We start from the raw sequence: 24778 nt of genomic DNA, 5'->3' as shown, positions 1-24778 counted from the left end.
AACACTCATGTTCATCGAGAATATTTTGAGTATGTTCAAATATATGTAAAGAGCTGGACTGTTGGATCAAAGAGTTTTAGTTTCATAAATTTAACAGACATTACATACACTATTCTTTGAAGATTATCGTTCAATCGCGCACAGCTTTGGGTCTTCGTATCATCTTTAATTAAGAACAAGCTTTGTAAACCTATGTGTCACTTTAATCGACTAATCCTTTTTACCACATCCCACTTCTCTGTACGATTTGCCACTTTTCATGGGCTGATTAATCAGTAACGTTGCCGTGTATCAGCTATTAATATTTTTCAGTGATATTCATTTATTTGGTTTCAAATTGTTTTTGACGACGCCTAAATTTTGTTTTTATTTTGTTTCAGGTTAAGTCACAGTACCTCTTGCAGTATGATTTTCGCGCCCTGCATTTACGCGGGGCGGATGGGGCTCACAGCCTGGAGAAAAAAATCCACAATCCTCATTGCCATTCTTCTACTGGCCCTCATCATCTTCGGAGTACATTATAACATAGGCTATGGAAGCAACGTAGACGTACCACAAAAAGAAGCATTCATATCTGATCAAGGAAATCCAGACGGTTTGAGATCGATTCCGATCATCGCGCAAGTATCTAGGAGAAAGAACTTAGCCGATATTGATAGCAACAGTGTCCACTTTGTACAAAATGGAGAGCCGAAGCTTTTGGATCATAGGGACAGTATTAAAACAGAGCCTTATGTACCTGAAAAAGATATTCAGAATTTGGAACAGCCTTCTAGAGATGAAATCGCTCGGCGAAGAGAAGCAGCTGGTGATGGAATCGCGAGCATTAACAATGATCAGATAAATTTTGAAAACTACGCTATTCAGCCTCAAAGTTTAATGGGAGTTCCATTTGTAAATGTGGATACTAAAAATCCATACATACCTGGAAAACGCGTGATTCACTTAGATCTTAAGGGTGCTCCGCCTAAAGTAACCTATCTTAAAAGACTTTTTCCCCTTCTAAAGACTCTCGGAGCGACCGGCCTTCTTTTGGAATATGAGGACATGTTTCCTTTCTACGGTATTTTGGAAGATATTTCGGCGAAAAATGCGTATAGTAAAGAGCAAGTGCAAGAAATCCTTCAGGCGGCTAAGGATAACGACTTGGAAGTAATTCCCCTAATCCAGACATTTGGCCACCTGGAGTTCGCGCTGAAGAGGGAGAGTTTCTCCCACTTGAGGGAAGTTCCCGACTCCCCTCAGGCTCTCTGTCCCAGCCTCAACACGAGCATGGACTTCATTGAAACCATGATCAATCAGGTATGCAACAATGACATTACATATTTTATTACATTTAGATCGGATATATTGACGGTCACTTTATTCGGGGAAGCATTTACGTGAAATTTTCGATTAAACTTAAAATGCATTTACACATATTTGTATTGTATGTGTAATACTAATATAAAAAAGTTTTTAGTTTATAATAATTTATCATGAAGTGTTACGAAGTAATTGCCGATTCAATCAATAAAACTTCAAATGTTTTATTAGCATTGGGAGATTCACCTCTAAGGCAAAAAATATAGGTACTCGTATATAATATCCACAGGACAGAGGCATATAATATCTTTATAACTGAACTCATTTTCCAAACATACGGGTCGTAACATCAGAACTGACTTAGGAAATTCCCCATTAAAATCAATTGACATTAATTTGTCAGTTTGGATTCGCCTGAAAATCATTCTAAAATCGATCCGAATTTATCTATGTATTTTTTTTAGAAGCGTGAGATGTTTTGGTTACACTTGCGGATCGAAACAATTTTCATTCGATACATTTGGTTGTTTGCTAAATGTACCTAGAATTCACTAATAATCTTATGACACGGGCGCCATATTACTCTCAATCATATTACTGCAAAAACGGTCATTGCATTGGCCACTCCCCTAATACGTCACGATTCATGTTTATTTTCAACATTGTTCCTGACCGTTCACATTTTTTTATAACATCGTCACGAATCTTGACGTCTCAACTATCAATGCCAAACATGTCGCGTTTTTCTAGTGGCACATTTCTTTTTTAAAGTTATATATGAAAACATTTCTCCACAATATCCATATTGATTTTAAAAATACAATTCATTATTCTAAATCCATTTCTAATATATTTTTTATCGGTATTTGTAGTATGTGGTATTTCCCCATTGTCACAAGGATTTAGAGTAACGATTTCGAAATATAAGATCAGGACGTTTGAATAAAAAAAACAATATAAAATTAGATATAGTACCTCCCCGTATATTATGTTTTCTAAAAAAGAAAAACCGAAAAAGTTTTACTAGAAAAAATATTAATAATTGTAAATTTAAAAATGATACCTATTATTTTCTTACCGAAACATTTTGTTTATAGCTCCTTTGTATTTTTGAATTTCAACTGAAAATTCCTATAAAACATCGAAAAAATATAAACACGTTTTGTTCTATTGAATATTGAAAGGTATTTTAGGATATTTGGTTCTTTTCCGAATTCCCTTTGTTGTTATTATTTGTTAAAAATAAAACGTGTCCAATTTGGTTCTCTCGAATGACTGTGAACAACACAACGTTACGTTCGCGAAACTTTATTGAAATCCAAATAATACGTTATTCGAGAATGTACTTGTATTTTTGAACTGAATAGAACGCGTACATAGCGCAGTGCTTTTAAATTACCTTTATTGTAAAACAAATTACATCGCCTCTTCATATCTTTTACAGAGAAATATATTTTAGTTTAATTTAGTATTACGTTAATAAGTTGTTTAATAAACAAAAGTTGTTAGAACCTCAATGATTTTTTTATGTCTAAATTCACAACACAGAACATTATAGTAATAAAATAAATAAAAAAAGAAGGCTCAAAAAATCAGGCCTTGTTCAGAATAATGGTTTTAAACCTCCTAACTAGAGGCGAGCTATAAAAAACAATATCACGCTTTAAAACTTGAATAGTCGGTGCATATTGGAAATAATATCACTTCAGCGTTTACGTAATGCGTATCGAATAACAGGCTATCAAAATACTGGCCAAAAACTTACTTTTGGTATTTTTTCCGTCCAGATGTCGTAGACACACAACCACTCCCTGTAGACTGCTTTTGTTGACTTATCAAGTGGCACGTCAAAAAAACAATAAATGCGTGATGTTCCCAGTTCGCCATCAATCATATATTTCTCGAATTCGCCATTTTTTCAACCCTTCTCTGTTACAACTCTCCTCGGTCCCCCCTATGTTATGTAGAACTGTTGTTTTCCCAAATAAAAAAATAAAAAAAATAACTGCGATATTCCGTTGTTCCTGGACTAGCGCCTGAAGTGTTGGACTGATCATTTTACCTTCGTGTAACAGATGATCGAAGTACGCCGAATTTGGTTTATTGCCATGCCCGTGCGGATAAGTGTTTGATGATGATGAGACCTATTATTTGCACAGATCAAGTATACCTACATATAAATACTTACCTATGCATAAACGACAATAATAATATTAATAATAATAATATATTACCTATGCATAAACGACATCTGCTTCTGAATTTATTTGAATTATTACTCTGAGTATGTATTGAGCCGGGTTGTAGTCCCGTGGACTCACGGGCCAAAGGTCCGAGGTTCAAATTCCACTCTACCACAACTCGATTTCCATTTTTCCAGCACAAGTTATTTACGAATTTTAGGAAATAGTCTGAAAATTTAAATATTTGAGTAAATTATTATTGAGTAAATAAGAACTCAAGAATTCCTTTTTTTTATATTTTAAAAATGCATGTATATTATCAGGATAAACCAATGTCGTTCCAAATTTAAAATAACAATATATTTTATAGGTATAATCTTTGAAGTGATGTGACCCTCAGTATGTGTTTAAAAATTACGATTGTGCGTTAGTATTTTAGAACTATTTTGACGAAATTTATTTTCCCACGAATGGTCTACTCGTCCTTAAATTACTTTAACTGAGCACATTTGGGGCCTAACTTATTAGATTTCTTTATACCAGTTTTATATTAAGAAATAACTATACCCAGTTTCACTATTTATAACCGATATAAAAAAAGCTTACTTATAAAAATATTTATTACCTAGAATAACAATTTACAGGTTATTTCATGCTTGATTTTTTCAAACAGTCAACACTGATGTGTGCGCGTGCGCAGTAACTTTTATAACAACACAACAGTGTAATCGAGAACACGGAGAAAACCGTTGGAAAAATAAATCAAAATTAGGAATAAGAGGAGAAGTTAAAAACAAATTCTATAGTTTATTCGTGTTTCTTTTTTTATCACAATTAATTGAAACGCATACAAACATATAACATTTCAGATATTATTTAAACAAATAATTAAAAATCACTTGAATCGCATTGAGAAGATCGGAGGACTTCGAAATTGTTTAAAATTGAAAAAAAATCTGATAAACTATTTATTTTGATTACCGAAAAATATGACTTTTGAAAGTTCGCGTGCTTATTCCAGCGTTATACCACATAATGTGCAGGTATAAGTTACTATGGTCGCTATCTCAGATTTAATTTAATTTTTATTTATTCAGAAAAACAACGCAATACAAAAGAACATATACAACATTAAAAAAAAACATAAAATAAAGCCAAATCAGTTTTCCACTTAAATATAATTAAAAAATTCCAGTTCAGTTAGTTTTTGTGTGTGAGGATGTGTGGGTAAGAGAGTGGAGTGTGGTTTTGGTAGGTATGTGAATATGTGTGTGAGTGTATATGGGTGTAAGGGTGGGTTTATGGACAGGGTAAGTGTGTGTTTGATATGAGAGAATAGAAACAACTGAAAATAATAATGTAAAAATATTATTTTTTTATAAAGAAACTTTTTTCATATAATATATTTTTATTTCTTGTTTTAAAAGTGAGTTTACTGCGGTTGAATATATCTATGTTATTGAAAAATACATTATAATTACGCGTCAAGCGAATCAGAGGAGAGCTCTGTGCATAGTTAGTGCGAACAGTAGGTACATGGAAAAGAGATAGATTCAGATAGATTAGACAGGTACATTAAGGGCCGACTCAGAAACCAGAACAGGACTATCAAGACGTCCATTAAGAATGTCATGTAAAATTCCCATATCTAATACCAAACGACGATCCTCAAGTAAATCTGGAACTTCTTCTGGAATCTGTAAACCGAGTTTAACTCTATGCAAGGTTTATAAGTAATTCCTTTTTGCTATATCATCATTATTCTACCACTATTCTCAAGCTTAACTTTATACCCGATTTATAAGTAAGGCCCTCGGTTTTTTGTTATCAGAAAGATGAATATTTACGTTTTTACATAATATCCAAATATTATATTAAATATAGTCACAAATAACAGAAATAACTGTGCTGGGAAATGAAGTTGTGGTAGAGTGAAGAGCGAACCCCTGACGATGGTGTATTTTATTGATTTTGAGGGAAAAAAATACACGACTTAGTTACTTATACCATCTCGTTATTTTATTTGAAAAACGTAACGATTGTTGTCAGAGTGATTTTTCTCGAAAACAAATCTCTTTGAGGAATCCGAACTGAATCTAAATAGGGGTAGATTTGAACTTTGCTCTTTTACCTCATCAATATCCAACACTCGAATATATTTGATCAGCTGTTTTTTGAACTGGATTCTAAATGATTGTTCTTAGACATATCTTCATATCGTCGGATTTCTGGCGCAAGTTGGTAACTACAATTTTTCTAAAAATGGAATTAAATAATCTGTGTTTTAAAAGTTAGTAAAAATATTTCATATTTAATGAATACAAAAAATAATGTTTTATAATGTTCAAATTACAGTTTTTTTAATGTATTTTAAAAAAAACATTAAACGCCCATAGGACTTTACAATAAAAATTTGTTTATTTAATAAATAATACAGTTTATAAACAATAATAGATAGCAGTTATACAAAATTTAAAAAGTAAAGTCAATAAAACATGCTTAAAAAGATACAGTAGAAGTCATTAAAAAGTACGTAATTTACTTTTTAAGTGTAATTTAATATCTGAAAGAATAATACCGAAAATAAAGAAATTAAAAACACACACGCGTATTTATTTATAAAAACAAATATGGAAAGGTTATTTCATCTATAAAATAATTAAGTAGCAAAGGAGTGACTAATTCAAACATTGTTTTTACTGATAACTTATTATATTGTACTTGACATAATTTTTGATTTAATTAAAGCAGGCGAAGTATTAAATATTAAAAAAATATCGTAACATTAATTGGCATTTAGATGAAATCGCGCCAACGAAGAGAGAACTAAGCATAATAGGTTTTATTTGATTAGGGAAATATGTTTTTTTAAACATTTTTAAAGTTTGAAAAAATATGCTACTTATAAGTAGCATAAAAAATACTTTTAAATTTGTAATTTTGAATTCACGCAAAAACGGTTATTTCATTGGCCACGCCCCTAATACGTCACGATTCATTTTTATTTGTTCCTGACCATTCAAATTTGTTTAGAACTTTATCACGAATCTTGACGTCACAACTGTCAAGGCCAAACATGTTGCGTTTTTCTAGCGAAGTTCTTTTTTATATTTATGAAAAACATTTCTCCACAATATCCAGATTGATTTTGAAAATACAATTAATTATTCTAAATCCATTTAATATATTTTTATCGGTATTCGTAGTATGTGATATTTCCCTACTGTTGATTTGCGCCGAGCTTTTAACATTAAAGGTGCAATATCTTACAACTAGTAAAATGTAGTTACCAACTTGTGCCAGAAACCCGACGATATACTTAGTTAAAAAAGAGTTTGCTAAACGGATGAATATTCGTAAGATATGCTATCAGAATGGGTGATTACTCAGTATACATAAATATTAATTAATTATATTTTAGGCTTGTCCAAATGTTGGTTGACGAATACTTGTTTTAACCCCATAGGGAATATTCAATATTAACATATTATAGAGAAATCCAGTCTTTGTCTTCAAACATTTGGACAAACTCAAAATATTTTTGATTAAACCAACCGATTCAAAAAGAAGTATAAAAATTAAAAAATGTTTTCAGGCATTGCCTTGAAGGTGAAACAATTCAGTCAGACGAATTTCACCCACATCCATAAAAGTTTCAACAACATCAATAAAAATTTCACAAAAATCAACAGGTGGAAGCATTAAATAAACAAAAAGGTTCAAACATAGGCAGAATGGTGAATATAAATTGTAAATTGCCACATAAACCAGTTAATGACTGGTCATAAGCCCTGTGAATGCCTAGACTTCCATTTTTCTTTCTTGAAATATTCTTCATCTCTGTTCTAATAATAAAGATTAATATTCGTTAAGGCATTTATCGCTTTCGAATAAATTACCCTCAGTCAGAAAACGACAAATGCGAATGTATAATTCGTTTTAATATAAGTTCGTTTGCATCCCAAATGTAAAAATGTATTTGATTTATTTATAATTTTAATATCCCGTTAGGGTAACAATAGGCAAATAAAGATAGAAGGTCAAGTCATGTTATATTTCGTCTAGTAAGTGTAATTGTCGTCGCCAAATAGTTAAATCAGCCCCTCAACAGAGAGGTTAGGCTGTTCATTAAATGCCGGCATTCAACTGAATGGGTAGGCCATTCGATGAATTAATTAATATAACTCATCGTTCAACGTGTTGGCTGATTGAAAGCTAGCCCTTTGGAAATGGTCGATCTAAAAGCCACCGGGATAGGTTAGGTTGGGTTAAGTAATAATACAAAAACTTTTTATTATTACTTAACTTGTTACGTTAAGTTAAGTACTAATTAATATGTTAAATGAAAGATTAAGTTAAGCAAATAAACGATTTTTACTTATTGTTATTAAACTTAAACCAACCTATCCTAACTTTAACTTCACATAAAATAAATAAAAAGTAAAACAATTATTATCGTCGTGTTAAAATTAAATAGGCTAAGTGACGTTCAACCCTTTCGTTAAACGTTCATTTAACAAACGGCTTAATCATTCAGTTGAATGCCGGCATTTGATAAACAGCCTAACCGCGCACAGTGGAGTGGCCGATTGAACTATTTGGCGGCGACATAGTCTTCGTGTGCTTTTTAATGCTGTTTTGAAATTTGTCTCCAATGTATTTTTTCAAGTACATTGTTTATTATTTTTCACTGTCCAGCATTTATCATTGCTTTTTAATGTATGTAAACAAAATTATCTTTTTTTATTTAAAATTAAAAAATGCACACAATACAAATTATAATCAGCTAATTCTCCTTTACGATATCAACAGCACGCAAAGCCGCAAACGTATTTTTTAAATAGCAATTAAAGTACAGAAATATAAACCAAAGAAAATAATAAAAACGGCCAAATGTATACAGCGAAATTTAGGTAATCTTACAAGCTTAGTTATCCAAGATTATTTATGGAATAACTGCCATTTCGAATTTTTAGTTGTAAACATTTTAAATTGGTGCAGGTTCCACTATTTTATTTGAAAATTATGCCTGATTGTCTCTGATTACCTGAATCTTTAAACTAGATATTATGAGAAAGGTAAGCCTTTTTTTTGAAAACCGCTACTGTTTAATTTCTTGAAATCAATGTTTGCCTGGTATGCCCGCGCAACTAAAAATTATATATTTCAAGAAAAATAATGAAATAATAACGAAACATTTAGGCAATTTGAAATCCTATATAAGGCTGAATTATTGCCGTCATTAATAATTACTTACAATTCTGTTGTTTGTAATTCACATTACCATAATTTTTAGTCTCATTAGACCCGGAATTTTTCTAAAACGTTATTTTAAATGGAGAGGTGAGTTTTAAAACATTACGCGATTTAAAAGAAAAATCGCCAACGGAGCATTCGAGATGTGAGTTGTCCTGTAGTTAAACTATAATTACATTATAATTTATGTGAAAGTACAACGCGGAAGTTTAACGCTTTTTATATTTTTTGAATTTATTAATTGACTATTTAAATTGCCAATCAATGTTAAGAAAACATTAGTCCAGAGCTTACTTCTTCCACTCCTTGATTATGCAAATGTATGTTATCCAGATGCTAATTCTATATTGCTTGATAAGTTAGAAAGATTGCAGAATGTTTGTACACGTTTTATCTTCAATCTTCGCAAATTCGATCACATAACCGAATATCGCACGCGACTACACTGGCTCAGTATCAGGCATAGAAGAAACATTCACATTCTATCACTTCTTCACAATATTTTAAATAATCTCACTTCGCCTGTTTATCTGAGAGAGCTGTTCCGAGCTCTATCACAGCATGGGCTATCTCTTCGTTCTAGTAACGAGAGAACCCTCTTAATACCCATTCACCGCTATTTCTTTTCCTCCCTTTTCACGGTAGTAGCTGCTCGATTATGGAATAATCTACCCACTAATGTCAGAGACATCCTTTATTTACATTCAAATCACGTATGAAATGTCACTTTCTGAATATTTAAGTTTTTCCTTTCTCCTCCCTCTTTCCTTACCTCTTTACCGCCTCCTCTCTTCATAGTAAAGTGTAGATATTTAGTATTTTTTCTTCTTAAACAATATAGGTTTTATGTTTATCAACATTTTTTTCTATAATGAAATTATGAATATACCAATATACCACTGATTTTCTTAAATTGAACGGTTGTTCATGTGTTCATGTTTACTACATTTTTTTTTCAAGTTTTAATTCTTCGTCTACAATTACATCAGTGGCTAATTTATGAATAAATTTTAAGGATTCTAGTTTAAACAGTTCAGTTACATGATAATGATGAATTTTTACCACTCGTAAGAAAAAAAAAATATATCCAATTTCCCGTTGCACCGAACTTCCTCATTATCAGGGATTCATATTTTACTTTTACTATGTAAATTTTAGAACATCAGTCTTAGAAATTGATTGTCGAGAAAATTCTGTCATTTTCAAAAAAAATATTGTTACATATAATTTAAAAGTGGAACAAAATAAACAAGGAACTTCCTTTTTCTAAAACTGAATTTTAGCCAGGGTTCGAAGGATATGTATACATCATGATCGATTGCTAATAAATATCAATGATGTTTATAATTTAGTGGGTGTCTTTGTTTTTACGAGACATTCCCGCATTAACGCTACGCGTTTAACTGTGTCGAGATTCCCCGGGCGCCATAAAGTCACGTTTGTTGCGTGTTGTGGAATGGACATTCACCCGGAGCAAGGAGAATAATATGCAGCAACAGCAGCTCTAGAGATAATTATTATCCTTTGGTTTTGTTCAGTCCAAACTTAGAGATAGGCTGGGTAATAAAAAGGCCGTCGAAACTAGTATTCCTCTTTCAATATTTTAATCAACACTTGAAGCAAGACATACTGATTTGACTGAGGAAGTTCAGTAGTTTTTTTTTGTTTTTTATTTTCTAATTTACTTTCAAACTAAGCCGAAAAAATGTGTTTTAAATATTATGTAAAGTATTATTATCGCTATAATTTTCTAAAGCTTTGTAATTTTTCAATTGCTCCGCGCGTGACGTCACTAGTTCTCTTCGGTGAGTTGTCCTGATTGGGGGGTTGGCTTCCCTGAAACAGATTATTTTTTCTTTTACAATACACATAAGAAGTAAAACAGAGTATTAAAAATAATAAAGCAGAATTACAAAGCAATGAACTACATATTAATAGTAAAAATAGTAAACAAAAAAAATCCACAAAGGCATGGTCTGTTTGTGCGTATACAAGCAAATGTTAATGAATTTTTGCTCCTATAATAAATAATGGACAGTTATAATATTTTTGTGTAACATAAGAATGAGAAAATAAAATATTCTGTAAAAGATTATATGGTATTTTTTTATAGTAATTAAAAAAGGAAAATAAAAAAAAAACATAAAAATATTCCTTATTATTAAAGGGCAACAAAATATATCATAGAAAAAAAAGAGTTCATATCTTTAGTTTGAATCCTGTATAGTGCGTGTGTTTTAAAAGAAGGAAAATTTTGAAAGTTTGGAATCAATGAAATATTATCAGTAAAAATGGAATTAAACATTTTTGGGCCTATAAAATATCCATGAATCTGTGCGAGCCTCGTTTTACAATGTGTTATTTCTAACACACGATTCCTTCTTTGACTTGATCTATTTGAATTATAACACTAATTAATCTATCATAACACTCAATCATTGGTTGATTGAGAAGAACTTGTGGCGTCATTTAAAGTAGTTAATTTTTATTATTTTTTCTTGCATTTTAGAAAAAATTCGCCGTACAATTAAATGCTCTTATTTTTGTATACCCAATTTCCCGTAGCATTGGTCATATAATATGATAATGAAGATTCCTTGTCGTTTGATGATATTTCAAAAGTTAACTTGATAAAATAATGACTTCTGTTTTCCATTTTTAATCAATATTACAACAGCAAAGTCGTCCATTTCCCCTTAGTAATATTCATTTAAAATAAATATCATCTTTGGAAATTTTTTATATCTAATATTTTGACATTTATATAAATGTGACGCTAAAAAACAAACGTGGCTATCTCCACCGTTCGTCAAACTGAGTAAAGCGTCACAAAATATTAAGATATTTTAGAACTGATATAAGCCAAAAAGTATTTTACTGTCCTCCGTATTAAGAGTGCGGTATCTCATTTAAAAGTCTGTTCATTATTAGATTATTTTACACGAATTATACACGAATTTCCTAATTTATTTATTTTTACAGAAACAAACAGTCGACAATGATATAATAACATAAAAAAGATACGGTTTAAGGACAGACCAGCGAAGTTTCTAAATAAAAATCATACATATTAAATTGTGCTACAACAAAAGGGTGTGTTTATGAGTATTTGTATGAGAGTAAGTGTATATGTGTGTTTGTGTGTATGTGGGAGTGAGTGTTCAGGTATGTGCAAGTGTGAGCATCATTAAATAGCAAGTGGGATCGTATCGCAGCCAGAAAGAATCAGTCTTAATTTATTTTTGAATAAATTAAGGGGCGTGTTAAATATATCCAATAGATGGAAAAAAAGCTGTCTTCCTTGTTATGTATGAGTTCTATCTTCGATCTTCGTGCTCTCTCTTATACAGACGCGTTGCTGGATTAGCGGACATTCATTCTTCGCGTAGCAAGGATAAATATTTTTTGTATTAACATCCAGCATAGTTATACAAATTTTACTTTCCAAATCCGGTGTGAAAATGTCCATTTGAAGATTTAAAAAAATACGAGTTCATCATTCAAAAAAATAAGAGAGATATATAAAGTCTTGTGTCATATGTCGACTAGTGTGGCATCACAGCCACACAAGAATTAAGGCTGATATTTAAATTTAAAATATAAATTAAAGATAATTATAAACTGAAAATCTAGTTACTGCAGTTTTGCTTCCTGGATTACATGGTTCCTGAAGGCATATTGATACGTGAGTAAGACTAAAATAAATATATTTTCTTCGTGATTTCGAATCTGTATTTAACAAAATGTAAAAAAATGCTCGATACTGCATTCATCGCACGGACGGCAGTATAGCGGAGTTTTAAATCATTGTTATTCTGTGCTTCGTAATTCACGGCTTATTTCGTAATCATTTTGTGCAAATTATAACGTCAGCTATAATGGTGCGAATGATTTTCGGTTCCGGCATTTCCTTTATACTAGATTATATTGCGAATATTACTCGTATATCCGCTCTCTGCTCTATTAATTATTCTATATTATATTATTTTATCGCCTACATTAACACGCGATCCATGTATGGGGACATTATATTAAACTTATAATACGTTGAGTGATGGTTTATCTGAATTTTCCATCAATATCGCGATGACAAACGTTTTTCCGACGCATATTATTATTATTAATATTGTTATGGAGTTGAGTTTATGGTTTAACGATTTTCCGTTTTAAATATTATACCAATAAATTAAAGCATGCAGGCGCTATAATACTACATTCAGTATACATGGTGTTCTTTAAACCCTGTCACATCCGAAACCACGATGATCAGTATGAGCAAGAAGACATTTTGGCAAATTAAAATACATTTTTAGAACGAATAAAATTTAAAAAATAAAATATTTGAAAAAACACATGGTTGCTTACTTCTGCGGGGGAGAAACGAGGAGGGGGGAGGGGGAGTCTGATACACCGTTAACCGCGCCGCCGCGCCCCCCTCGCTTCTCCCCTGCAACCATTTGTTATTTTTAATATTTAATTTTTACAAATTTTCTGCGTTCTAAATATTTTTGAAATATGCCAATATGTCTTCTTGCATATACTGATCATCGTGGTTTCGGATGTGACAGGGTTTAAAGAACACCCTGTATGTTTTTTTTTAATAAAAAAAAATGCGTTCTTATGATTTCCCCAAACATTTTAATTTTAGGGTCATTTTCAACGAATTATAGAAAATAATAAATAAACAATATTTCCTTTAGCCCACTCCTGTCTAGTTGTAAAGATCGTATCCATCTCACATTACGCTTCCCTTCCTAACAAGACAAAAAGACTTGATTTATTAGCTCCATATGTAATATTTAGCAAACATTGATAAAATAAAATAGAATAGAATTCATTACAGTTCAGACAATATAGTAAGGTACTTTTGACAGATTACAATAGCGTTGTAGCAGTCTTTTTTCTTTCGATTTTCGATATCGATTTTAAATCATTTTCTGTCAGGTGGGGTAAATGGAAACTAGAAACGGGTTTTCATGACTAAATAGTCTAATACTTAATAGTTCAACGGCAAAATTATCGTCGATCAATTTTAATTAATTATATTGCGAACTCCTTAAAATGAACACGCACAATTTAATTCAATACTCAATAAAAGTCGATATTATCGATTGATAGTAAAGTTTTCTGGTGGTACGTCACTATTGCGGCGACTCAATAAAGTATGGCATTTGTTTCCTACACTAAACTGACAATATTTACAGAACCTCATGAGTGTGAAAACGTCAAAAGTCTCTTCTTAATTTGACTGTAGAATAGTTAAGTATACGTTGATAAAAAAGCTTTTATAGCTTTAAAATCGGTCAGTAGAAAAAATAAAAAATAAGTTGTCAAAAACAAAATTTGTTTTTATTTATTTTTTAATATATATATATTTTTTCAGGTAATGGATTTGCACGGCGACCGCGTAAAATACCTCCACATCGGCTGCGACGAGGTGTTTCAGATGGGCGAGTGCGCGCGGTGCCGGCGCGCCGCGGGCGGGCGCGACGCGCTGTTCCTGCGGCACGTGCGCGCCGTGGCGGCGCTGCTGGCGCGCCGCCGGCCGGCCGTGCGCGCACTGCTGTGGGACGACATGCTGCGGCACGTGCCGCTCCGCGACCTGCTTGACTCCGGGATCGGGACGCGGGTGGAGCCCATGGTTTGGGTATATGCTGAAGATGTTTACAGGTATATTTTACAATTTCTTTTTATTAGAATTATTAGACTCGATGGCTGCTCTCAGGTAACAATCCTGAATAACGAAATCGAGTAGAGATAAGTTTGCCTCGTTGTATAGTGGTTTACGCGTTCGTCTACCATTTTTGAGGGCCTGGATTCGATTCCTGGTGGGTCAACATGAAATCTGTGTCTTGGATCTATAGAGGCCAATGTCGCAAATAGGAATATTACAGGAGAGTAATATTTTAGCATTTTTGTGGCGTTATAATGAACTGTTTGACGCGTTTGATAGCAAATATTAATACAAAAACATCAGTGCATATGTATTTGTATATAAAATAGTTTAAAATAGACATCGGCCCTTTTAGATCCAAGCCACAGAAATATTTATATTGAAGGTTGTTTAATCTGCAATATTTCTTTGTTCCTGGACTCTGAAGCGTATTATTGATCACCGTACTTTCATGTAACAGATGTTCGAAATACGCCGCAGTTTTTGGTTTACTAATGCAGTGGCCCTTGGACCACTGGGTGCCGTAAGGGAATTATACTTTGAGAATGAGATATTTTTAGAGTTTTAATTAGAATGCACATGTAAACATTCATCCATGTGCACTACTATAAAAATATTTTTTAAAGCACGAACTTTACGATTTTCTATGTTACATAATATAGCTACCTCTAGGTACGCATTTAATTTGTGTAAAACTACGAAAAGAAATTTTATTTGCCGAACGACGAATTAACGAAGAATATGATTGTTCCTTTTTAAGACTTTAAAATAAACTAACACTCAATATTTAAAATCTTACCAAATAAAAAGTGTGCAGATGGTACCTAAAAATACACAATGTCCAATGTTTTTGTCGCATAGGGCGCGAAACGTCTCGTTTTCGGTAAATTAAAATTATTTATCCGACGCTGCGTGGGAAAAAAAAGTCATTAACATCTTAATATTTGCATATTAAAAAAAAAAATAATAACCTGAAAACACCCCATGTGAATCGTAAAATAACAATTATAAAAAATGGTTTGCGAGTTCTCTTAAATGTAAATATTTTTTAATGAAGAAAACCAGCTGACCCCATAGTGTCACGGCTAAATTTCCAAGTGATAAAAATGAAATGCGATTTTAAATCATCTTTTATTATTTTGAGATACTTTAGTCCAAGTTTTATACCTCTAAAACAGGTTTCTACTTTGAGGGCAAAATGTAATTTTAGATGAGAATTGATCTATGAAAATTACTTTCTGCTTTCCCCTATCTGAACCTGCGGTGCTATTATGAACCGCTCTCACGCCCGCAGAAAACACTTTTATCTCGTGTATTTACATAGTGATTTACAAGTGTTTTCTACGGGCGCAAGAGCGTTTGGAATACATAAATATTTTGATAAAAAATTGTCATGTTATTAAAAGTTTATATCAGTTCTTAAGATGTTATAAACTAACTTAATAAAACACAACTAAATAAATACACAAATATGCTGATTGCATCACATTTTGATAAATTATTAAAAATGGATTTATTTTTTTCAGATTCGTTCCGACTCATATCTGGGATAAATACGCGACTGTTTTTCCTACTGTCTGGTCCGCGTCAGCCTTCAAGGGTGCCTTTGGAGAAACAGAATATGTTCCGAATGCCAGGAGACACTTGGAGAATAATCTTCGCTGGTTGGAGCTGATGCATCAGGAAGGAGTCAAATTCCGCAATGGATTCACTGGGATCGCTATAACAGGCTGGCAAAGGTATTTTTAAAACTTTTACATCCTGAATATTATATTGTATTTTTGATTATTACCAAAATTGATAAGAGGAATACATACTCTTCTTAAACTTCAATAAACTAAAAATTAATACTGATGACTAGGGGGTTTTTTTTATTCACAATATTTTTTTTTGTTCATGCTGTGAATGTTTTTTTATCAATACTTTTTTTAGGTTGAGTTTTTCTACTGACATTTCTTGGTGGAACTGCATTTTAATTATAATAATTAAATTAATTATGTTTTACCAGTGACCGGGTTTTGTCGTGACCCAATCTCTGGTTAAAAATTATAAATAAAAGTGGAATAAAACCATATACATATTTTTATTATTATAATACTTTTAGGCATTTTGCATGGGTTATATAAGAAACCCCCAGCAATCAATACGGAAATTCTATATGCATTATTTAAAGTTCATACAGTAGACACTATTTATAAAATAAATTCCACTTTACAAATTTATAAAGAAGAAAAAATAAAAGAATTAAAGATGAATAAGTCACTCAGATATCAAATAATATTAAAATCCCTAAATTCCACACAAGTCATGGTCAAAATAGCTTTGTCTTCAAAGGTGTCAAAAATTACAATAATCTCCCCAATGATCTAAAAACTATTAAAACTAACATATCAATAAATAAATTCAAAGTAAATATAAAGAAATTTTTTGAATAAGCGTAAAAACTGCATTTAATTTTAATAAGTATGAATGTATTATTATTTTCTGTTTTTCTTTTTTCATCGTATAAGTTTTTTTCTTCTTATGTACTCGTATACCTATTCAAAATTATATAAATTCTAATAAATAAATAACAATAACAGTGTAAGTCACTCTCCAAGCACAAGGGTTAGTTTCTTTTTTTGAAGAGTTACAGTTATATCATTTACTAGGATGTATGAAAGTAGATTTGGATAGAATAAAAAAAAACATATACCATTTATGAAATATATTGATTAATAAAAAAATTTAAAAAACACCCTGGTTTACCAAAAAGTGGCTTTGAGAGTTCAAATCATGCTTTACGATACGGTCCAAAACAATGTTTGATTTCAATATTATTGTGTTGGAATGTAAATTCATGGGATGATTGAGGGTATTTGAAGCAAACCTCGAAATCTCCATTGAAGGAGTTACCGAAAAACTTTGGAAAAATAATTGTGAGATTTCTAATTATGCTTCACTAACTCAATGGAGAATGCTAAGTTTGCGATGTCAAGTAGTATAATAGAAATCTCTTTTTGCAAGATTTAGAGACTGTTTTGAATTACACTATTATTTAGGTAGGTAGGTTTTTATGTATAGTTTATTTTGGCATCAATAACTAATTTTCTGCTTTTAGTGGAGATTTCTAAGTTTGTTCCTAATACTGTAAATTGTATTAGAGTCCTCAATTTTATTTATTTTTCCTTTCATCGCTTTCCTTGATTTTAACCACTATTTGCATGTAGTGATATTTTTTATTTGTTTTAAGTAAAAAAAATATTTGGAATGGGAGATTCAAATGTTGTGATGTATTATGTTGTGTCTTTATTAACTTGTAAAACTAATCATTATTTTTACAAACTAACATTACACATATTAAAAATTCTTATTAATTTTTCATCCAATATAAGCATTATTTTCTGAATGTAGAGATGTTTCTAGCTTCCTTGAGACTTCCTGGGAATTCATTGAATACTTTTACATAAACCTTTATAAAACAGGTGATTTTGTCTTCCAGTCCGTTCACTCTAGGAAGCTTGGAATCGTTTCTAATTCTGATTAGATGCTTGTGAAATCTAAATTCGAGTTTGAAATCTGAAGAGGCTTTGGGACAGCTTGCTCACCACATACTGCATCGCATTCGAGGACTCAAGTCTCCTCTGCGTTGCCCACATACTAGGAAAAATCGCTCCTTGCCGAAAAAGAAAAGCTGCCTCAAGGACCTCTCTGTAATCTGGTAGCCTTGGTAATCCGGAAGTACAGATCGAGGAAAAGATGAAAGTAAATTCTTCACTGACTGGGATTAAATTGATTGGTCAATTCTTGTTGTAACTAGTTCTTCGTAACTTTCTTAAACGGATTTATTTCTAAATACCATCTACACATTATTTTTTTTAGATACGATCATTTCGCAGTCCTCTGTGAACTCCTTCCTGCCTCTATACCATCGCTCGCCGTGTCCCTATCAGCTGTATCTCGGGGCCATTTTGACAGTGTGGGGGCGGACACTGTGGCTACTGCCCTGGGCTGTCCAGGGGCTGGAGGGGGAACTGCAGGCAGGACAGCGGGAGCGGAACAGCCATCCCTGGCGCTCAACACGGATCCTCACATGTGGGACAGATTCGGGAGATGTTTATTTCCAGGTCATTATTTTCTCTTATTTTTTCTCGAGCAACGTACTTTGGAAATAATTTCAATCAATGCTGCCCTCCTTGGTGCGCTGGTAAAACGTTTGACCCACATACTGAAGGTTCCGGGTTCTTCGTGAATTGCTATCGGGACTTCTGGCCTACTGTGGTTTAAAAAATCTGAATTTACACAAAATTAAAAACTGAATCATAATACTAATTGTAATACAACATGTGTAAGTTTTTTAACTCTCCCTTCCGTTCCCCATCCTCACTACGTATCCCCGTCCTAATCCTGCCCCATTTACGACATGCGTATTTCTGTTTTTTTTTATATGTATGTAGTATGTTGCTTTACTTAAATTGTATAATCTGCAAAAACCTTTTATAGGTTTTAAGCCCATGCAATATTTCGTAAGTGTGTTAAACTAAATATGTAGGACTGTGGGATTTCCAAATAAAATAAACATAATTAAGTAAACTGATAACAAACAATATTTCAATAGAGAAATCAAAATCTGGCTGAAGAAAATTAAAATAGAAGAAATAAAATTAAAAAATTAGTGCCTGAAATATGTAAAAAAAACATTTTAACACTGTACAGTCCTTCTTAGTATAAAGGTTTTCTTAGTAAGAATGACTATTAAATGAATTTTACAGGGACCGTGGCACAGTTGGTTAGACGACTAACTGTGAAACGGGTTCAATTTCTGCCAGTTGCAATCAAGGAATTCAAGAAAAAAAAAATCTCAATTCCTCTGGGTGTTGTGGTATATTTTTCATTTCCTCTTTCTATATCCTCTCTTTCCCACCTGCTGACAAGCCTTTAAATAGAGGCTTAGCGGGTTATTCTTTTTTTTTTTTTTAATTATAAAAATTATTTCATGTTATTTCAAATTATTTCATATACAAATTATTTCATAATACTAAAAAAAATAGGTAATGTTGGTAACAAAACAGTCAAATATAATAAGAATTTGTCATTTTTACTATAACCATTACCAAATCGCCCAAGTGGCCTTATCTTTTTATTACCCTCTGATTTGCATAAAACTTTAACATCTATTGAAGCGTCAATTTTTTCAGTAATATTTTAAAGATAACATCAATATTGCTATAAATTGTTGTTTTTATTATGGATAACTTATAAAGCACAATTTTCATAATATAAGATAGATAGGTTTTCAGCTTTTTACAGAACATCACTTCACTCTTACAGCTTCGCACTTCTGCCGGGAGAGCATTTCAGGAAATTAGGACTGCGACTGCTAATGCTCATTCTAGTGCGCTGGTTTCTTAACCACTTTGATCTAAGCGTAAGATGTCTGTTTCATTAGTCTGATAGTTTAGGAAACAAATATAAATAGATAATTCTATTAATCAAAGGGTTCAAAATCACCCGCAAACGAGTGGAGGCGTATAAAAAAAAAAAATCAAAGGGTTCATAATATTCAGTATAAACCAGCCGTAATTTATATTATTATTATTATTTGCCATTGTTATTTAGAATATGTGATGAACAAGTTTAGTATTATTGAATTATTCTTATATTAAACATTTACGCTCAACACAGGTTTTTACCCAAAGAGCTAAAATATGTTCAACCTAATTAAATAGTATTTATATAATAGCAAATAAAAAAATAGTTTTTATTATATTATTTGTTTTTATTGCAGGAAATTCCTTTTTCAAGTTGACCTACAGGCTTCATGTTGCAGAGTCAGAAGTAAAAGAATATTTAGAACAAACAACCAGACTTAAAGGTAAATTCAAAGTTTAATTCATTTGTAGTCAATGAAAATTATGTTTGTAAATTTAAAATAAGGTTTGCTGTTAAATTTCATTTACAATTTACCTGAAAATTTTACATTTCACTGTCAAACACACGACAAGGCATATTTTCTTTCATGCTTTTATAAAGATAAAATGTCAGGTATACAAAGGTATTTTGTATTTTTTCTGATCAACTGTAGATAAATCAAATTAATGAGGAAGTTCAGTGCTACAGGAAATAATGTACAAAAAATGTTTTCCTATATGCAATAAAAATCAGAGCATTTAATTGTACGACGAAGTTTTTAAAAAATGAGTGGGATGGTTATTTCTGTATTCAGCGGACCAAGCTCAGACATTTCTGTATCGAGCGAGGTAAACTTTTGTGAATCGAGGGAACCAATATAAATATGTTTTTATTAAAATGAACTACTTTAAAACGCATAGGTTCTGGTCAGCAGCTGTTCAAAATAGCCAATCAATTATGTGTTGTGATAGATTTCCGGTTTCCAGGAAGCTATTTCATACGTACGGGGTTCTCTTTTTAAACTCACCGACAGAACTTGTGACGTAAAGGGCGGAGTAATTTAAAAATTACAAAAATTTTAAAAATCAGAGTGATGATAATACAATACATTGATAATAATTAACAAATAAAAAAAAATAAGAAAACCACTGAACTTCATTATAATACACTTTTTTGGGTAAAGTTATTACTTTGCTACTGTATCGTAACATCCATATTTATTCATTAAAGGTTAAATGAATTAAAAACTACAGTTTTTAAATCGTCTTGTTCAGTTTATAAATTTTAACATGTTTTCCATTTTCTAACAGTTATTTTTACAACTATTCTGTATTTTTGAAGAAGGGATTCACATAGAATTAACAGACTTAACATACCCGAAAACCATTTTAAAGACCATATGTCTTCCTACCGGTTTCGCTCATACCATAAAGCAATGTTTTTTTGTAAATTAACGATTTACTCTTTGAAAATTCTTAATTTCACAAATCGTGATTTTATGGGACTCAGTGTTGAATAAGCTTCTGACGTCACTGCGGCCTGTAGATAGGGCCCCGTTAACTAATTCTCACTCCAAATGGACTACGACCTGTGTAGATCTATTGTGATGAGTCCTCACAAATTCATTTTCGCCCTCCAAGCCTTAATATTTGAAGACTCTGGCTATTATCCTATCCCAGGGAGTGCTCTTACATCCTCAGGATTAACCAGTGGTCCCCCAAAGATGCGGCTTCTTTTTTGAAATTGAGGATTTTGCAACCAAAAATTTATTTGAAAAAAGAATTTTGTTATTTTACTTTCAGGATGGTTGACCCCTTACAATGTCCGTCATAACTATTCCGCCCCTCTCCGCATCCTGGAGTTGTCAGCTGATCTCCCTCGTTTGCTTCGATCCCTCTCATCCCTGGCCCGATCAGCTTCTGATGCTCTTGCTGACTACTGCGACATCTATACCATTGCTGAGTGGGTCGAGCAGAGAATATATCCTGACATAATGTAAGATTTATTTATTTTTTTAGTTCTACATGGTGATCAAAAACATAAAATTACTACTTTTTTTTTAAATATTACAATAACATTACATTTTTGCTGATGAATACCTCAATAGGCAAATCTGTGACATTCATATATATACTGTAACAAAAAAGATCCTGGCATAACTAAAGAAATTCTTAAGCCAGATACGGACTGTACATCCCAAATATGCGTGTAGAGCTCGCATGTAAACTAGTATGTGTAGTCGTGGCAAATTTTCAACATGAGCCAATACGCGTATCAAGTGTGAGCCGACACAATCCTAGTATGCTGTGATGGTCACCACTTTTGCTGGCTTTTTAATAATTCATCATGTTTTACAAAAAAAAACCCCGTTGGTAGATGATGATCTTTCTTTATGATGTGTAGCCAATAATGTTTTCATTTTAATAGATTGAATTTTTCATGATTACATTCCCAGGAGTTACAACAACTCAATTCGGGACTTAAATAATATGAACATAAAAAAAAACACATTTGATAACAACAAAGAAACAAAGCAAGTTTAGCATCTTTATATCTAAATATAACAACAATATATAAGTCAAATACCTTTTCTTACACAAACAGAATAAATATATAAAGACACTTTTAAGAATGAAGGAAGTGGTAAATCTACTAAGGGAGATAAGGTCGTTAACATCGCATGCCACGCAGATGATGCATCCATAGTGGCAGTGATGATTAGAAAATATCCATCTTAATTAGTTAAATTTTAAACGCAGATGTAAACCTGCCATGAATATTTACAAACACAAACATAACGTGATTAAATATAGATTACTCGTATAACAATATGGTTATTGTTATTTTGGTTGGTTGGAAGAAATATCTAAATAAACCTGTCAAGTACACTGTACAAAATATTACTCAAATATGTATGTACATATTTTGAACATTTGTTATTACAATCCACTATTTGATGTAAGACTAGTTACTGAAAATATACAGGAAATAGGGTCATTTTTTTAATGGATGGGACATTTACGACCTGCCATTGACTGATTTACCCACTTTGTAACATCACCATAAGCTTTTAATTTGCATGAATTTATGCATCGTTTGACTAGAATTATGGAAATAATCATTTTTACTAATACTACTATTGCAGAGCCCTGGAAAAGCTTCAGGCAGAATCTCAAACCCTACTTCATAGAAAAATTTGGGAAAGAAGACCACTACGCCCGCTGGATGATCTCAAGAGATTTGGTCTACTTGTTGCCGAAGCTGAACGACATTAGTTCTGACTACATAATGCAACAATAAAGACTTACATTTGCGTATTTATTTCATGTATGTATTTTGCTTTGACTGCTTTCATTTTTATTAAATGCATCAAAAGGTTTTTAATTATACAATCAATTTGAATTTGAGGATTAATTAACGGTTGATTGAATCCTACATTGGTTAATTTCGTAGAAACTAATCCAAATGTAGATGCATATTGATTTATTGAAAACCAAATCAAAACTGTTTTAATTTTTTGTTTTGAGTTTAAAAGCCCAAAAAAGCTTTTATTTGTAATGTGTTTCATCTCACAATGAATATTAAATATTATAAAACTCATCTTTAATAAATATTTTCCTTTGCTTTGACAAATAAAAAATATTGTAGATTGAATTATAATGCATGATTACATTGGAACCTCATTTTGCATGTAGGATACATTCCACTCATTACCGTGTAATATACAAAAAAGAACAATGATGGATAGGTTTCTTGATAAAAAATTATTTAGTTGTAAAAAAATATAATATGACAACAAAAATATTAACAAAGATTATTCACTATCGCCTTTCCCTTGCGCATACCTCTCTGCACTAGTAAAAACGATTTAGGGAATTCCAAAAACTAATAATATTACTATTACGCATTGTTCAAATTTAAAAAAAATCATCTTTGTATTGTGTTTGTGTTATTTCAAAACTGTGTAAAAAGAGGTTCTGGCGTAATTTGATTTCTTCTAATTAATTTGTTAGTTTTCTCCTGTTCATTTTTTTTTATGCATTTATAAAAAATCAGTGTTTTGAAATGATACATATTAATGGAAATTTCACTGTATATTAGGCGCACTAACGGTTAACAAGTATTAAAAAAATATTTTTTTATATTTTTATTTTGCACCATAACAGGCCAGGAGGCCTAATCACAGTGGTGAATATAGAACACCCAGTCTTAAGAAAAATCACATAAAATTTTTGTGTTCTCACAGGGAATCGAATCCGAACCTTCCGTGCGCGAGTCAAGCGTCTTGACCACTACACCACGGAGGCCGCCGACATATTTTTTTTTCTACATATGAATGAGTTTTTCATCAGTGTGAAATAATTATTCATGGAAAATGAATATTGCACAATGTACATAGACTTAAAGAGATAAAAATTTGTGATTGATTGATGAAAATGTATCATTTTTGTCAATTATAATAATTGTATTTTGTACATACTCATTGTAAATATTTTTCTCTAGATATTGTAGGTAGAGATACTATAAATGATAAAAAGCATTCTTTCATTATTTACTTCTTACATATTGATAGCGCAGGTAAGTTTCAATTAAAATACCTGGAAATTAAAACCGGGACATCTGTCAAATTATATTTACACTTGATTTTATTTGTATACCTGAGGTTTGAATAAACAAAAATATATTGAAAAAAATACATGTTAACAATTAAAAAACATTTATTTATAAAAGTTTTATAATGGCGTTTAAATAATATTATATATTAATCATTTTTGGATGTAGTGAAATGAATTTTAATCTTTATAAAACTTTTCTATCAAGCATAGCTTAGATTTTTAAATGTATTGCTAGTAGTGGATAACTTTTTGGAAATATGTATGCATATTCATATTACAATTTCAAATTAAATGAAACTTATAAATACAAAAGCATGTTTAAAAGTGTCCAAGAATAAATTTTCATTAGGGGA

General features: G+C 31.7%; 1 protein-coding gene across 1 annotated transcript; it reads left to right on the top strand.

Moving 5' to 3' along the window:
• Positions 1 to 384: 384 nt before the first annotated feature.
• On the top strand, positions 385 to 24489 carry LOC148274759 (hexosaminidase D-like). Its single transcript, XM_088236640.1, has 8 exons — positions 385 to 1302; positions 14128 to 14414; positions 15945 to 16157; positions 18280 to 18524; positions 20186 to 20272; positions 21612 to 21804; positions 22955 to 23136; positions 24056 to 24489. Exons 1-7 carry the CDS (start codon positions 406 to 408, stop codon positions 23082 to 23084), a joined length of 2052 nt encoding a protein of 683 aa, XP_088092766.1. The 5' UTR covers positions 385 to 405; the 3' UTR covers positions 23085 to 23136; positions 24056 to 24489.
• The last annotated feature ends 289 nt before the right edge of the window (positions 24490 to 24778 follow it).

The sequence above is a fragment of the Micrasema longulum genome, unplaced genomic scaffold (genome assembly GCF_059751315.1).
Source record: "Micrasema longulum isolate JH-2025_06_02 unplaced genomic scaffold, ASM5975131v1 h1tg001593l, whole genome shotgun sequence".
NCBI classification, from domain to species: Eukaryota; Metazoa; Arthropoda; class Insecta; order Trichoptera; family Brachycentridae; genus Micrasema; species Micrasema longulum.
This window is presented reverse-complemented; position numbering and strand designations above follow the sequence as displayed.